Source organism: Diabrotica virgifera, chromosome 5, assembly GCF_917563875.1.
Source record: "Diabrotica virgifera virgifera chromosome 5, PGI_DIABVI_V3a".
Taxonomy (NCBI): domain Eukaryota; kingdom Metazoa; phylum Arthropoda; class Insecta; order Coleoptera; family Chrysomelidae; genus Diabrotica; species Diabrotica virgifera.
The window spans coordinates 164,932,462-164,948,239 of record NC_065447.1 but is presented as its reverse complement, the minus strand read 5'-3'; the positions used below and the strand labels follow the sequence as shown (position 1 = coordinate 164,948,239).

General features: G+C 33.1%; 1 protein-coding gene across 3 annotated transcripts in view; it reads right to left on the bottom strand.

The window, feature by feature from the left end:
* The window catches only part of LOC114341169 (sodium-independent sulfate anion transporter), a 127,092-nt gene extending 114,767 nt beyond the window's left edge, over positions 1 to 12,325 (bottom strand). For all 3 annotated transcript variants that reach the window (XM_028291953.2, XM_028291974.2, XM_050651654.1), the window contains exon 1: positions 12,164 to 12,325. In XM_028291953.2, the coding sequence (XP_028147754.2) occupies positions 12,164 to 12,203 (40 nt within the window). In that variant the 5' untranslated portion in view covers positions 12,204 to 12,325. The remainder of the gene's footprint in view (positions 1 to 12,163) is intronic.
* Positions 12,326 to 15,778: the final 3,453 nt, after the last annotated feature.

The following is a 15,778-nucleotide window of genomic DNA, read 5'->3' as shown; positions in this document are numbered from 1 at the left end:
TCAGACTGCTATTAATTATTTTTATCTTCTTTCCGTTTTTGTTTTAAACTTTCGAATTCGACTTTTCATAAAACTGTAGATGCAGTTCTTCAGATTTAAATATTTTATTCGTGTTCAGCCTTTGTCAAATCAAGTTAACATTTTAGTCGTCTTCTTTTTTAGTTTTTTTTTAAATCTTTTAATATAGTTTACCAGAACCTTTTAATAAGGTTTAACCGATTAATTTATTTGGATATAGCCTTTTTCAAATACACTTGACGTTTTGAATCCTGGTTATATGGTTAGTTAGGTCTATTAAAAAAATCATACATCACTTTTTAGTGTAGGAGTTTGGATCCATTTATTTTCTGAAAATAAATACTTTAGTTACTTGATAGAAGTACATTTTATCTAAGTATAACACACTGAAAACTTTTGTTTTAGATACTTCCAGAAAATTTGTTACAAAATAATGTCACTATAGCTGTTATTTCCATGTTAGCTGTTATGTAATTTCCAAAGATTCTAATAAGGATAACTTAAGGCTTTTATTTTGAATAAGGGGAATTTTAAGTTTGTTATTAAAATAATGATTATGATCTAGAATCTAGAAGGTGAAATACGTACGTAGAATCTGTTTTTCTATTATTGAAAGTCTTTTTGTGCTGCTATATGTTTGTAAAAGGTTCTACCAGTTTGTTCTAACACTTTCTTATGTGTTGGCTATTTTAGTTGATATTTTGCCGGTATACCTATGTAATCAAGCAGAAGATACTCGGAGTTTTCTCAGTGGAAAAGTGGTGGAAAGACACCATTTTAATATTTCTGTTTGACATAAATAAATTTATTCAATTGATATCGCAGTCGATCGTGGAGGAGGCTACAGGTCGTAATGAAAGAAGATTTTTGCTTAGGGAGGCCAGTGCTCGAATTGGGCTGTTCAGCCATGGGATAGATGGAAATTTATTCATGTTCATAAATTATATTCCTCGATGATTGCAATTTCTTAAGCTGACATAGCATTATTACACTTTAAAAAAAATTTATTACACATGTTAATATTAGGTACAACTGAAACATTTTGGTTCCAGCAAGATTTTTACTTTTTACGCCAGTCAATGAGAGTAAGAACAGGATATTACCTCCGAATTCTAACCTACTGCATGGATTTTAATGAAATTTTGGAAATAGGCTCTACTTATCTCCTAGTTCAAAGTCTACCCTATATGCTATGGCGCTTTTATTTTGGGGGCGGTTCTCACCCCTTCTCGCGTTTGGAAAATTTTTTGGTTAAAATAAATACGGAGGTGGCTAGAGAACCTTTGAAAACTCAATACTTTTTGAGTTATTCGTTGTTGAAAATTGGCCATTTTCATTGAAACACGACACCTTTTCGGACGGTTTTCTGCGAATACCTTAAAAACTATGCATCTAACAAAAAAAAAACTATATAAAATATTTTTGTAGCTTATAAAAAAAAACAAAGAGATTCGTTCCTTCATAAATCTTCTAGTTATAATAAAAAAAAAGAGATACGGTACATGAAAAGAGTTTGTTTTTTTTTATGCATGCTCAAACCGGTGTATTCAACTTGAAATAACAGAAAAACGGTCGATTTTAGGTGTATAATGCTAACATTACCTTTTGTAGTGGTTGAAAAGACCTTTAAAATGAGCAATATTAAGTATTATTATAATTATAAATAAGTATAATAATAATTATAATTGCATTTATTACAATGCAAGAGACCCTAAGAGATCCCGATTAAAACCCGGTTAATCGAGACATAAAGTACCGGGCCTAAATGTCGATTACATTTAAACTAATATGCTGCAAAAAAATTGATGACTAATGTATTTTAAGAAAAAATGAGAAGTATATTTAATCCCTCATCCACCAGAATTTAAATGCATCGATTTCTTTCTACCATACTTTTTATTATAGTGTTATTTCTATGTTCAAAAAGTTGCACGGGTTTAAATTGAATGGTTTTTGAAAAAAATAAGATCAAAAAGTCGAAAACTTTGGATAGCGAATAAATCGAAAACTATTAATTTTATCAAAAAAATGTATAGAACGTTTTTTGCTTATAATGAATGTTTTTACCAACTTTTGCGGTCAAAATATAATAAAAATTTCCACCCCCGAGATGGGGTGGCAACCACCCCCATGGTAAAAGCGCCTTTTGGCATGATATAGATTTGGATCCTTGGATCCATTACTTATTCTCCAATTTTCAAGTAAATCGATACATTCTGTAAAAATTGCGAGGTGCAAAGCTTCGGTTCCTGGACTAGTTGGCCGTTTAGGATCTGTTATTTAGAATATTCTAATTTTGATATCATAATTCGTATTTAGTGAGGTCAAAAACCTTCCCGCACCAATTTAGGTCCAATTAATTCAAATTTTATGAAATTTGGTCCGCTATTACGTATTCGCCATTTTGAATTTTTCAACTTTGACATAAAATCGTAATCAAAAATTAAATAGATGGATAGAATACTTTAGACTTTAGGGAATTATTCGTTGATAATAGGTCAGAAGATGGTAAAGAACCAGACATCTGGGTTGTAAAGGTAGGTCCAGACATGCTCCGGATGCCGTATCGAACCTCGTCCCGAACATCGAAGCGATCAACAGAAGATCACTAAAAATCATACAAACAATGAGGAAATCTTAACTATATCTAATACAATAATAAAAACAGTAAGACACTATAAATAACTTAACGTATGGATAACGAAAGATACAGAAAGAGAAAAAGATATAAGACGCCGCCGTACAGAAATAACAAGGGATTTCTTGATAATGAAAACTGTATGTAGAATACCGTAGATAGACTATATTACAAATGTAAAAGTGTTGCGAAGAATGAACAAAAAACACGAAATAATACAACCAGTGAAAAAAAACTTAAGTATTTTGATCATATTAGGGGAACCAGATATAAGATACATATTACGTCTAATAATGGATGAGAGATAAGGGACAAGCCAAGCATTGAAAGATGGATAATTATCAATCAGATTGGTAACTGAGTTATTTAGGAGAGCTGGGAATAAAGTTAAAATCGCCGTAATGATTTCAAGGGAGGCTTAAGATCAACGAAGCAAAAACGAAGAACATGACTATCAAAAGAACACCTGACAATGAAAATAATATCACAACAGACAACTATACTATTGAACGTGTGTATGCCTTCACGTGTTGTTGTCAGGCCATGGAGTTGGGGTGTTTACATTGTAAAATGGCGTACACTCTATCCTCCGTGCATATGACATGCTTCTCGGATGCCAAGATTCGGCAGGGGCAGGGAAAGAAACAACAGTAACGACAGGGCTTCCCAGGCGGTTAGTCAGCGAAATCCTTGTTCACTAAATATATACAAATCCACCTACAAAATCGCTACATGGAATGTAAGAAGTATGTATGAACCTGGGAAAATGAGGAATATACAGCAAGAGATGATGCGACTAGATATCGATATATTAGTAATAAGTGATACAAGATGGGTTATAGTCTAAGAGCTAGAGGCGAGAAATCATCGTCATAAGTAATATGGAGTTTGGCATGTGAAATGTGTCTATTGTATGTTGATAATTATGACCCCTTTCAGGCTGACACCTCAGTGGATACAGGGAGTAGCAATAAGGGATGAAAGGGGAAAGTTAACGCAGTCATTAAAGGTTTTCATCTCCTATTTTGTTAAACCTCCATCGATTTACATGAAAGTTGGTGAGTAGTTAGAGCATACCTCAAGAAATAAAACTGATATGGTGCCAACGTGCGCTTTTACCCTGGGGGTGGATGCCACCCCTTCTCACAGGTGAAAACTATTTTATTAAAAATAACCCCACTAATCGATAGAGGGACAAATTTTAAGCAAAATTTATTACCTCTAAATATTAAAATAAATCAATACTTTTTGAGTTATTAAAGATCAAAGATTTGAATTTTTCGTGAAATAAATGCATGATGTAAAGCGGTTTTTCGTAAATAATTCAAAAACTGTAAGTTTTATCAAAATAGTTATGATTACCAAAATTGAAGATAATAAAAAATAAAAGAGATTTCTTATTCGAGAAACCTTTGAGAATTAATAAAAAGTGAGTTATAGGTGATGGAATATATATTTTTTTTCGGCTACTACCCAAATCTATGTATTCAAGCTCAAATAACGGGAAAACGGTGCATTTTATAAAATATATTTACTGAACACTTGTCAAAGTACTTAGAAATATGTATCAAATGAGCTCCCGGAAAAGTTGATACCATTAAACATTATGCTACAAACATTTTTCAAAGTTTAGGCTCCAAAAATGTGGAGCTTAATTATTATATTATTTATATAAGTTTTTAAAATTGTTTTAAGACATTTATATAAAATATAGCAAAAATGTATTTGAATATTATGTCAAATGTGCCCATTATTGGACACCCTCAGTTTCTGTACATATTCAGTTTATACAGGGGCGGTTCTAGACCAAAAAAAGTGGGGGGCAAGGGAACACAACCGGTGAATAAACAAGATAACGTGCCTTTTCAACGAAAATTATAGTACAAAAGTACTGTAAAAACAGAAGGGGGGCAGCTGCCCCCCTGCCCCTGGCTAGAACCGCCACTAAGTTTATATCGATAGAAAAAATTCAATGAAATATCGAAATAATATAAAAATAATATTTTAGTAACATACATTTAATTAATAATAAGATGTTCTTTTTATTATTCGTAACTTCACGCATTTGCTCTTAAATTGTCGCTATTGTATAGGTACTTGCTACTGTCATTTCGGAGTCGGCGTTTGTATTGAATATATATTATACCTATACTCCAAAATATAACTGTTTTCAACATGGCAACAGAATACACTTGCGTGCTTAAAATAAATTGTACAATTGATACAGATACTGCTGTGAACTTATTTAGTGAAAAAACATTGGAAACTGCAAAAGAAAAATTAAATATTAGAAAAATGTGCAAGTTAAAATACTGTGATATTATTCTACCAGAAGCTGTTGATAATACGAGCGGATACCATCATGCTTGCTACAGACTTTTTACATCTGTAAATAAAAAAGTTTAGAAGTTAATCAAAAAATGACATCTTCACCTGTGACTTCTAATAATGCTGGTTAGTAATTTAATATATATTTAATATATATTTTGATGCATCAACTTTACCACCATCTCAATCTGAGCTATATCAACATCTTTTACGAACACGATACATTACAAGTATTTGGTTGAACGCCTATAAAAAAACGCCAGATCTGGTTATTGAACAAAATGGTTGGGAACTTGCTGAAGATAACACATATAAATTCAAATGGTTTGAAGGGCCTCAAATGCCAGAGATTGTTAGAGATATTATTTTTGAGAATGAAACAGACGATGAGATGGATGATGAGCAAGCTGATGATGACATTCATAGTAGCGAAAGTGATGAAAATAATTATGATAGCGATTTTACTAAATGTGACAGCGAAAGTGAAAAACAAATAGTATTTTCAACGAAAATTTTGATTTCGTTTATAAATTCACAAAGTCTGTTCGTTCGTTCCTGCGTTGCCACCCCTGCAACATCTGGAGCTTATGTACCGATGTCAATGTAGTTTTGTCTCCTGAATCCAAATCTGAAAACGGCATTTCGATATCTCAAACCATCTTCGAGATAACCGACCTCAAAGACAAGTTGCATCTCGGGACAGCAATTTATGATTTTTTAGCAATTTTAGATAGCGAGATAATTCTACAATGGAGACACTGTACGTAAAAATGTTAATGAAAATTTCATATTATTTCAAAAATATATTACTTCATATAAACTGTAAAAGAATTGAAATATCAAATAAATAAATATTACTTATTCATTTTAATGTAAGTAATGTTAAACGGCAGGTTACAAATTTTTGGTGCTGTCTACCCAATGATTTATGTATTATGTATATTATATTGTATAATATACAGTGTGTCTACTTAAGTTGGACACATATATTACGGGACACTTTTTTATTTTTAATTTTACGAAATAAAGTTATAATTCATAAAAGTTCTGCATCGTCTAAAACCTACGATTCAATCATCAGATAGCAAATTTTATCTATATTATAGGAGGTATTTTAAAAAATATGAATTTCGCTCAAGATTAAAGTACCTTTTTTCACACTGTTGTAAATTATTGTTACTTACTACGAAAAATTATTTGGAATTAAAAACTGTGTTCTAATATATATATACAATAGTTGTTATTATTATAATTAAATAATTAATAATTATTATAATAATGTCTATTATTTACATTCTTCTAATAAAAAGAAAATATTTAATTTTTTTCCCAAATTAGAGATACCTACCAATCATCATTTTCATTTATAACTCTTTTATTATTAATTTTACGAACAAAAATTATTCTTCATAAAAATATCTGCACGGTCTAAAATCCAAGATGCAATCATAAACATAAGATTATATAAAATTGTATCCATTTTAGTCGATGTGTAAAAAATATGAATTTCGCTTGAGAAATTCGCTCAGTAAAGTGCCTTTATAGCTCACAATATTTAAATAGTAGGATATAATTGCACATTAAACATAATTTTTAATTCTAAACAACTTTTCATAATAGCAATTTTCCATATTAGGAATTTAAATACATAAAAAACAAAGTTTTCGTTATAATAATGCTCGCATTTTTAACTTGTTATATTTAAATTGTAATAAAACGAACTTGATATTAAATTATAATCCTAACTTCATTCCCGAAATTCCTTTAAAAATTATTCTGTTAACTAATTTCAAAATAAATATATAAATAGCGTATGTTTTAATTTTCACTTTTTCCTAAAAACTCGAAAGGGTTCTCTTATTTTCATCATCACTTGCTTAGCTTTGATGTTATAAACTTCATCTGGAGCTCACTTGATAGGTATTCTTGAGTACTTTGACAAGTGTTCAGTAAATATATTTTATAAAATGCACCGTTTTCCCATTATTTGAGCTTGAATACTTAGATTTGGGTACTAGCCGAAAAAAATATATATTCCATCACGTATAACACACTTTTAAATAATTCTCAAAGGTTTTTCGAATAACAAATCTCTTTTATTTTTTATTATCTTCAATTTTGGTAATTATAACTATTTTGATAAAACTTACAGTATTTGAATTATTCACGAAAAACCGCTTTACATCATGCATTTATTTCACGAAAAATTCAAATCTTTGATCTTTAATAACTCAAAAAGTATTGATTTATTTTAATAATTAGAAGTAACAAATTTTGCTTAAAATTTGTCCCTCTATCGATTAGTGGGGTTGTTTTTAATAAAATAGTTTTCACCCCCGAGAAGGGGTGGCATCCACCCCCAGGGTAAAAGCGCACGTTGGCACCATATCAGTTTTGTTTCTTGAGTTATGCTCTAACTACTCACCAATTTTCGTGCAAATCGATGGAGGTTTAACAAAATAGAAGGTGAAAACATTTAATGACTGCACCAACTTTCCCCTTTCATCCCCTATTGCTACTTCCTGTATCCACTGAGGTGTCAGCCTGAAAGGGGTCATAGTTATCAATATACAATAGACACATTTCACATGCCAAACTCCATATTACTTATGACGATGATTTCTCGCCTCTAGCTCTCCGTCTATTAGCTCTGGCGAACTCAGAATACAGACAATGGACGAATCTATTACTCTGGAAGCAGCGACACCCAACACAGATATGGAGTTGCTATGATCCTCAGTGAAAAAGTAACGAGAACAGTAACAGGCTTCGTTCCGATGTCCGAAAGAATTATAACGTTGCAGTTATTGACAACCCAGATTTATGCGCCAACTGCTGATAAAAATGAAGAAGAAATAGAAAACCTTTATAGCGAACTTCAAAAAACATTACTTCTCACAGCATCTAGAGACATAACAGTGATCATGGGTGATTTCAATGCAAAAATTGGCGAAGGAAAATGCTACCCTAATGTAGGACCACATGGGCTTGGCGAACGAAACGACAGAGGGGATCGCCTAATAGAAGTTCCAGCTGACAAAGACAACAAAATCGTCAGAAATCAAATTGACTACATCCTAATAAAGCAATGATATCGAAACTCAATTCAGGCAGTAAAGGCATATCCAGGAGCGGACGTATCTTCTGATCACAGTCTTCTTATTGCTAGGTTTCAATTTCAACTAAAAAAGACGCAAAAAAGCCGCAACAACAATAAACTTAACATACAGAAACTAAAGTCAGAAGAAACAAAAGAAAATCTGAAACACGAAATCAACACAAATCTAGACAGAAACCCAGGAAATAATTGCAACGTAGAACAGCAGTGGCAATTCTTCAAAACCTCCATATTAGAGCCAAGTAAGAAAGTACTTACAACAACCAAATGTAAGAAAGAAGAATGGACGACGGAGGAAATTCTAGAGTTGATGAAAGAAAGAAGAAAAAACAAAACCATCAATAAGACCCGCTATAAACAGCTTCAAAACCAAATAAGAAGAAAAATTAGGGAGGCTAAAGAAACCTACTTCTCTGAAAAATGTAAAGAAATAGAAGAACTGCAAAACAGATATGACAACTTAAACCTACATAAAAAAGTCAAAGAACTAGCCGGAATAGGAAATAGAAGAACCTCAAATATATTGCTCGACAAAAATGGAAATATTATAATGGAGACAGAACGAAAACTACAACGATGGAAAGAGTACATCGAGGAACTATTTCATGACCAGAGAGAAGCTACTACATCCGTAGATAGCCAAACCGGAGATGTTGGCCCAAAGATAACCAAATCACAGGTTATTCAGGTAATAGACTCTATGAAAACGAATAAATCTGCTGGTCCAGATGAATTACCTAGCGAGCTGATAAAGTTGGCCAACGAGAAAAACCTGGACATAATAGTAGAACTGTTCAACGCTATCTATACTACGGGAATCATCCCTAGAGAAATGTTGACATCAGCATTTGTGTGTTTGCCAAAGAAAGTGAATGCCAAAGAATGCAGTGACTACCGAACCATAAGCTTAATGTCACATACCTTGAAAATTCTGCTAAAAATTATCCACGCCAGAATACACTCTAAACTGGAGCTGGATATTAGCGACACTCAATATGAGTTCCGCAATGGTATGGGTATCATAGAGGCATTATTCTCCTTCAACGTGCTGACACAGAGATGTTTGGATGTTAACCGTCCTCTTTACGTATGTTTTATAGACTACAATAAAGCGTTTGTTAAAGTAAAACATGATCGACTCATGGAAATTCTGAAAACTAAAAACATAGATGAAAGAGATTTAAGACTAATAACACACCTCTATTACAATCAGCGAGCAATAGTAAGAATTGAAAAAGAAACATCTGAAGAAATGGAAATAAAGATGGGAGTCAGGCAAGGCTGCATACTATCACCTCTATTATTTAACGCTTATTCTGAAGAGTTAATGCGAGAAACTCTGGAAGATGAAACAGTCGGCATAAGAGTAAATAGAGTCTTAGTTAACAACATCAGATATGCAGATGATACAGTAATAATAGCCGATAGTTTACAAGACCTGCAAAGACTCATGAGTAAAATAGTAAGGTGTAGTTATCATCAGGACTCTCTCAATATCAAAAAGACGAAGTTTATGAAAATTAGTAAAAACAACCATAATAATAACGAAATCTTGATAGTAGAGGGCCAGCAGATCGAAAGAGTAAAAAAGTACACTTACTTAGGAACACTTATAACAGAAAATAATGACTACACTGCAGAAATCAAAGTCAGAATCGAAAAAGCACGTTCTAACTTTATGAAAATGAAAAAGGTCCTATGTGGCAAAGATTTAACATTAGCTCTTAAAGTACGCCTAACAAAATGTTACGTATACAGTGTACTATACTATGGAGTGGAATCATGGACGTTAAATGTAGAGACAATGAGACGACTTAACGTCTTTGCAATGTGGACCTATAGAAGAATTATGAGGGTTTCCTGGGTAGATAGAGTTACGAACAACGAAGTACTGAGAAGAATAGGTAAATAGAAGGACGTTGAACTTACAATTACAGTTGAACTCGGACATGTGATGCGGGGCGAGAAGTATGGCATCCTGCGGCTCATAATGCAAGGAAAGGTAGATGGCAGACGAAGCATCGGAAGAAGACGAATTTCATGGCTGAAGAACCTACGAGAATGGTTTGGATGCAGCTCAAAACAACTATTTAGAGCTACTGCCTCAAAAATCAAAATAGCTATGATGATTGCCAACCTCCGTAGAGGAGATGGCACCCGAAGAAGAAGAAGATGCCTTCACATATCTGGGCACAGAATCAGAAGAATTCCGTAAGTAGTGAAATTAATGCACGTATTTTCAGCGGGAATAGCACATACTATGCTAATAAAAGATTGATGATATCGAAATTATTAGACAAAAGAACCAACATGACTATGTACACAACATTTATTAGACCCGTAGTAAGCCATGGTTGTGAATCCTGGGTAATGACAAAAAAGATGAAGCCCAACTCAGGATATTCGAGAGAAAAATACTGAGAAAAGTATTTGGCCCGGTGCAAGAGGAAGAAGGCACATGGAGAATCAGGAGAAACGACGAGGTTAGTGAATTGAATGAAGGTTATGATATTGTAAAATTTGTGAAAAGTCAAAGACTGTCATAGATGGGACATGTACAGAGACAGGACGATGCAAAAATAACAAACAAAATATTAGAACGAAAGCTGATAGAAAGGCGAAAAAAAGGAAGGGCCAGAACGAGATGATGGTTGGATGACGTGGAAGACGACATGAAAACCATGAATATAAGACAATGGAGGAGAAGGGCCCAAGAGAGATCTGAATGGAAGGACATAGCCAGACAGGCAAAGACCCATCCAGGGTTATGAATCCAAAACAAGAATGATTTCAAGGAGAAAAATTCACAAGAAGAACAGCTACTGCTGTCAAAAAATGATCAATCGCAACAGGTTGATCCAACATAATATATGCTCATAATAGGAAGAAAAAAAAACGGTAAGTTAAGGAATACATGTTTATATAAATACATAAATACATAAATACTTAAGAGGAAACAGTAGCGATCAACAGGTAGCGAAAACGCGTCCAAGATTGCGGCTGTAATTTTGAATATTTTTTCGAGATATGTGGCACACGTATTCGTAATATAATAAAGAATGGCGGTACAGAGCCCAATTTCAGAAATATGTTAGTATGTGGAAATTACTCTATAACTAAATAAAATATTGAAAAAAGGAGCCTGTACCGCCATTAAGAAAGACAAAAAAATACACTTTCTTCTACAATGAAATAAAAAATTTTAGTAGTTCCAAAATGACACAAAATCTAGGCATCGGATAAAAAAGTTTATTTGAAGAAAGTGTATTCTTTTTGTTGTTCTTAATGGCGGTACAGGCTCGTTTTTTAATATTGTATTTAATTACAGAGTAATTTCCACATATTAGTATATTTTTCAAATTGGGCTCTGTACCGCCATTCTTTATTATATTACGAATACGTGTGCCAAATATCTCGAAAAAATATTCAAAATTACAGCCGCAATCTTGGAACGCGCTTTGGCTACCTGTTGATCGCTACTGTATCACCTTAATGGCAACAAATCACCTGCCATATTTTAAATAAATAATTAAACGAACAACTGAATAAATTTTGATTTTGTCCTTCTTTTTAATTCAAACTTTTCGCGCGTATTAACTATACACGATATTTTCGTCAATTGATTAGTTTACCGGTATATTTTACGTTATAGGTTAGGTTATAATAGTGAGAGTGAGTAAATTAATGAATCTTTCACATAAACCGTGCACATACACATAAGAAGACGTGTAGTGTGTAGCATATTTTTATCTAATTTAAGAACTATGAACGATGTGGCACGCTTAACTGGACCATATTATAATCTATTCAAACTTTCAAAATTTTGGTTGGTGAGGTAAAATACACAAATACAATGATTCAACATAAGTTATCGCAAAACTAGATATGGTTAATAAACCATTCTGATAAGAGTTTTTGCAATAAATGCTTTAATATTTATCTTATTTCAGTTTAAATAAAACTTTCTCCTTACATAATACAGTGATTTGTTAGTCGACACGTGAAAGAATAAGATTAGTTTTTTAGCGTATAAGTTTTTTGATAAAATGATAAAAACTTACGTATGTCTCTGAGGAGTGATTGATAAACAACACTATCCATGTCTAGCCATGGAGTTACAGGCTTCCTGTTGATTCAGTGATGCCTGATTAACGATCAGACATCCTATCACTTCCACAATACCCGAGAGTGCATGCCTCACTGTTTTGTTATAGAACAAATCGATAGGTATTGGGAGGGAGCGATAAGTTATTTCGGTTATACACTGCCGGACAATAAAAAAACAGCTGGACAAAGATACAAGGTTCTGAAATTGTTTTCTTGTGGCATGTTGTTTCCACCCATTCTACATCATTAAAAAAATTCTGAAAACGTTGAATTATCCACGTGCGTCTATCATCAATCACATCTCCTTCGTTATTACAGAAGATAAAGAAAAAAAAATAAAATTGTCAAAAAATAGTACTTGAATAGGACAAAACAGTAAGTCCGTCCGCACATGGGTCGATCGAAGACACGTCTCGAAGTTCGCGCGTCCTGCTCGTCTTGTACGAACCCTGCGACACAAGCGATTGCCCTCCGCATACTAGTCGATTCTGTTTTTATAAATTAACGCACTTTTTATATAGTAACCAAAACGACTATTTCGATCTGTGAAAAGTAAGGTATTATTACAGATAAAGGCATTATTTCTATTTTCAATTCAGAGATCATTACCCTCTTTCTATGGCCATTTCGAACCCCTTAGTTCTCATCAGGAAAGCTACCGTAATGATGCTCTGAAAAGAAAATAAAAATCTTTGCCATTTCTGTCAATTATAAAATATAATTAACATTCGGACGCTATAGCGACATCTATTAACAACTTGTCGAAACCAAAAGACTCCATTTTCAAACAAATAAATGTTTAAAAATAATAAAATCTTTGGATTTCTTAGTTCGGAAACAGATTCTCTCTTATACCTATTCCCAATCCTTCTAAAATTTGCAAGGAATAAAGGGTGATGAATGCAGAGACGTGGGGGTCTATATAGTTGCACTCCACAACACATCTTTTCATCGAGGCAAAGATCAACGAAACTGTCTCCTTGTACTCAATACGTGAGTAAGAACGTAGGTAGATAAAGGCATGTAAAATAGAAATAATTCCTTTATCTACCTACGTTCTTACTCACGTATTGAGTACAAGGAGACAGTTTCGTTGATCTTTGCCTCGATGAAAAGATGTGTTGTGGAGTGCAACTATATAGACCCCCACGTCTCTGCATTCATCACCCTTTATTCCTTGCAAATTTTAGAAGGATGGGGAATAGGTATAAGAGAGAATCTGTTTCCGAACTAAGAAATCCAAAGATTTTATTATTTTTAAACATTTATTTGTTTGAAAATGGAGTCTTTTGGTTTCGACAAGTTGTAAGGTATTATTACATTTTTATACAGTTGAGAATATTTTTCTACTTCCTCCACGAATTTTATAATAAAAACCTAGAAACAGAAGTTCAATGTTTTCAGAATTTTACATTATAATTAATATATTTCCACAAAGCTAACAGTACTACAATCAACGAACATAACATTCACCGATCCTAAAATTTAATTTAGGTCAAAAATCAACAAAAACGAAGCAAACAAATAAAATAATGACTGTAAACGTGCGTCTCACTCGAACTTTCTCGTGCGCTTCAGATCGCACGGAACGAGAGTCGTAAACGACGAGGAGATTTGCAATCCTAAACGCTCCGTGTACGGAGCTCAATGCCACAACGAAAGAACTTAAATGACAGGGAGAGATCTACGCGATTGGATCTAGTCGATTACTTCGAGCGACGCTCCATGTGCGGACGGCCTAAGAGTAAATAATTTCGTTTGGAAGTTCCGGTTCTGGAGTTACAACCGGAAGTGACATATATTCATCATTTAAATGGGATATATTTAGTCCAGAAAGCCACTGCGCATCCGCTAGGAAAAATATTCTAATTCGGATTTTTTACACAATCTTACTCAAAAAGGACTCCTTTTAACAAATTTGCATGTTGCCAGGACCAAAAGGTGGTCAAAAATTTTTTAAACGTTTTTATTTTGTTTTTTTCCTAAAATTATTTTTTTTGCATGGAAATAAGTTTTTTTAGGTTTTTTGGATCATTCCAAACAGAAAAGGTCTTTAGTGACTTTTCTCTAAAAATGATAGTTTTTGACATATAAGCGATTAAAAATTGAAAAATTGCGAAATCGGCCATTTTTAACCCTCAAAAACTATGTGAAAAACTGAAAATTTGAATGTTGCCAAGGTAGGTAGATATTCTTTAAACATCGATTGATAAAATCCCGAAGAGTTTTTTGCAATACAATATTCTAAACTCCTTTGTTTTTTAATTGCTAATCAAGCGTGCGCGGCACTATTTTCCACCGACAGTATGGTGCAAATGAAAGGAATAAATTCGTTATTTCATAAACCGGCGACTTTAAGGAAAAATCCCGAAACACGCCGATTCGTGTATACTAGTGACGTCATCCGTCTGGGCGTGATGACGTAATCGATGATTTTTTTAAATGAGAATAGGGGTCGTGTGGTAGCTCGTTTGAAAGGTTCTTCAATTATCTATTCAGTAATGTAAACATTTACATAATTATTTATACAGGATGTCCTTCTACTTTTCTTTTTTATCAAATAATTTAATTTATTAAAAATTTTTTGGACACCCTGTATAAATAAATATGTAAATGTTTATATTACTGAATAGAGAATTGAAGAACCTTTCAAATGAGCTAGCACACGACCCCTATTCTCATTTAAAAAAATCATCGATTACGTCATCACGTCCAGATGGATGACGTCACTAGTATACCATATATGCCACAATATCATAACTTAAAAATAAAAATCGAGCTGTTTCGGGATTTTTCCTTAAAGTCGCCGGTTTACGAAATAACGAATTTATTCCTTTTATTTGCACCATACTGTCGGTGGAAAATACTGTCGCGCACGCTTGATTAGCAATTAAAAAACAAAGGAGTTTTGAATATTGTATTGCAAAAAACTCTTCGGGATTTTATCAATCGATGTTTAAAGAATATCCACCTACCTTGGCAACATTCAAATTTTCAGTTTTTCACATCGTTTTTGAGGGTTAAAAATGGCCGATTTCGCAATTTTTCAATTTTTACTCGCTTATATGTAAAAAACTATCATTTTTAGAGAAAAGTCACTAAAGACCTTTTCTGTTTGAAATGATCCAAAAAACCTAAAAAAACTTTTTTCCATGCAAAAAAATAATTTTAGGAAAAAACAAAAAAAAAACGTTTAAAAAGTTTTTGACCACCTTTTGGTCCTGGCAACATGCAAATTTGTTAAAAGGAGTCCTTTTTGAGTAAGATTGTGCAAAAAATCCGAATTAGAATATTTTTCCTAGCGGATGCGCAGTGGCTTTCTGGACTAATTATGATATATAATATATACAGTATGGTGCAAATGTCTGAAATAAATTCGATATTTCGTAAACCGGCGACTTTAAGGAAAAATCCCGAAACAGATCGATTTTTATTTTTAAATTAAATATCTTGGCATATATTTCATACGAGTGACGTCATCCATATGGACGTGATAACGTAATCGATGATTTTTTTAAATGAGACTAGGGGTGGTGTTATAGCTCATTTGAAAGAGTATTCAATTCTGT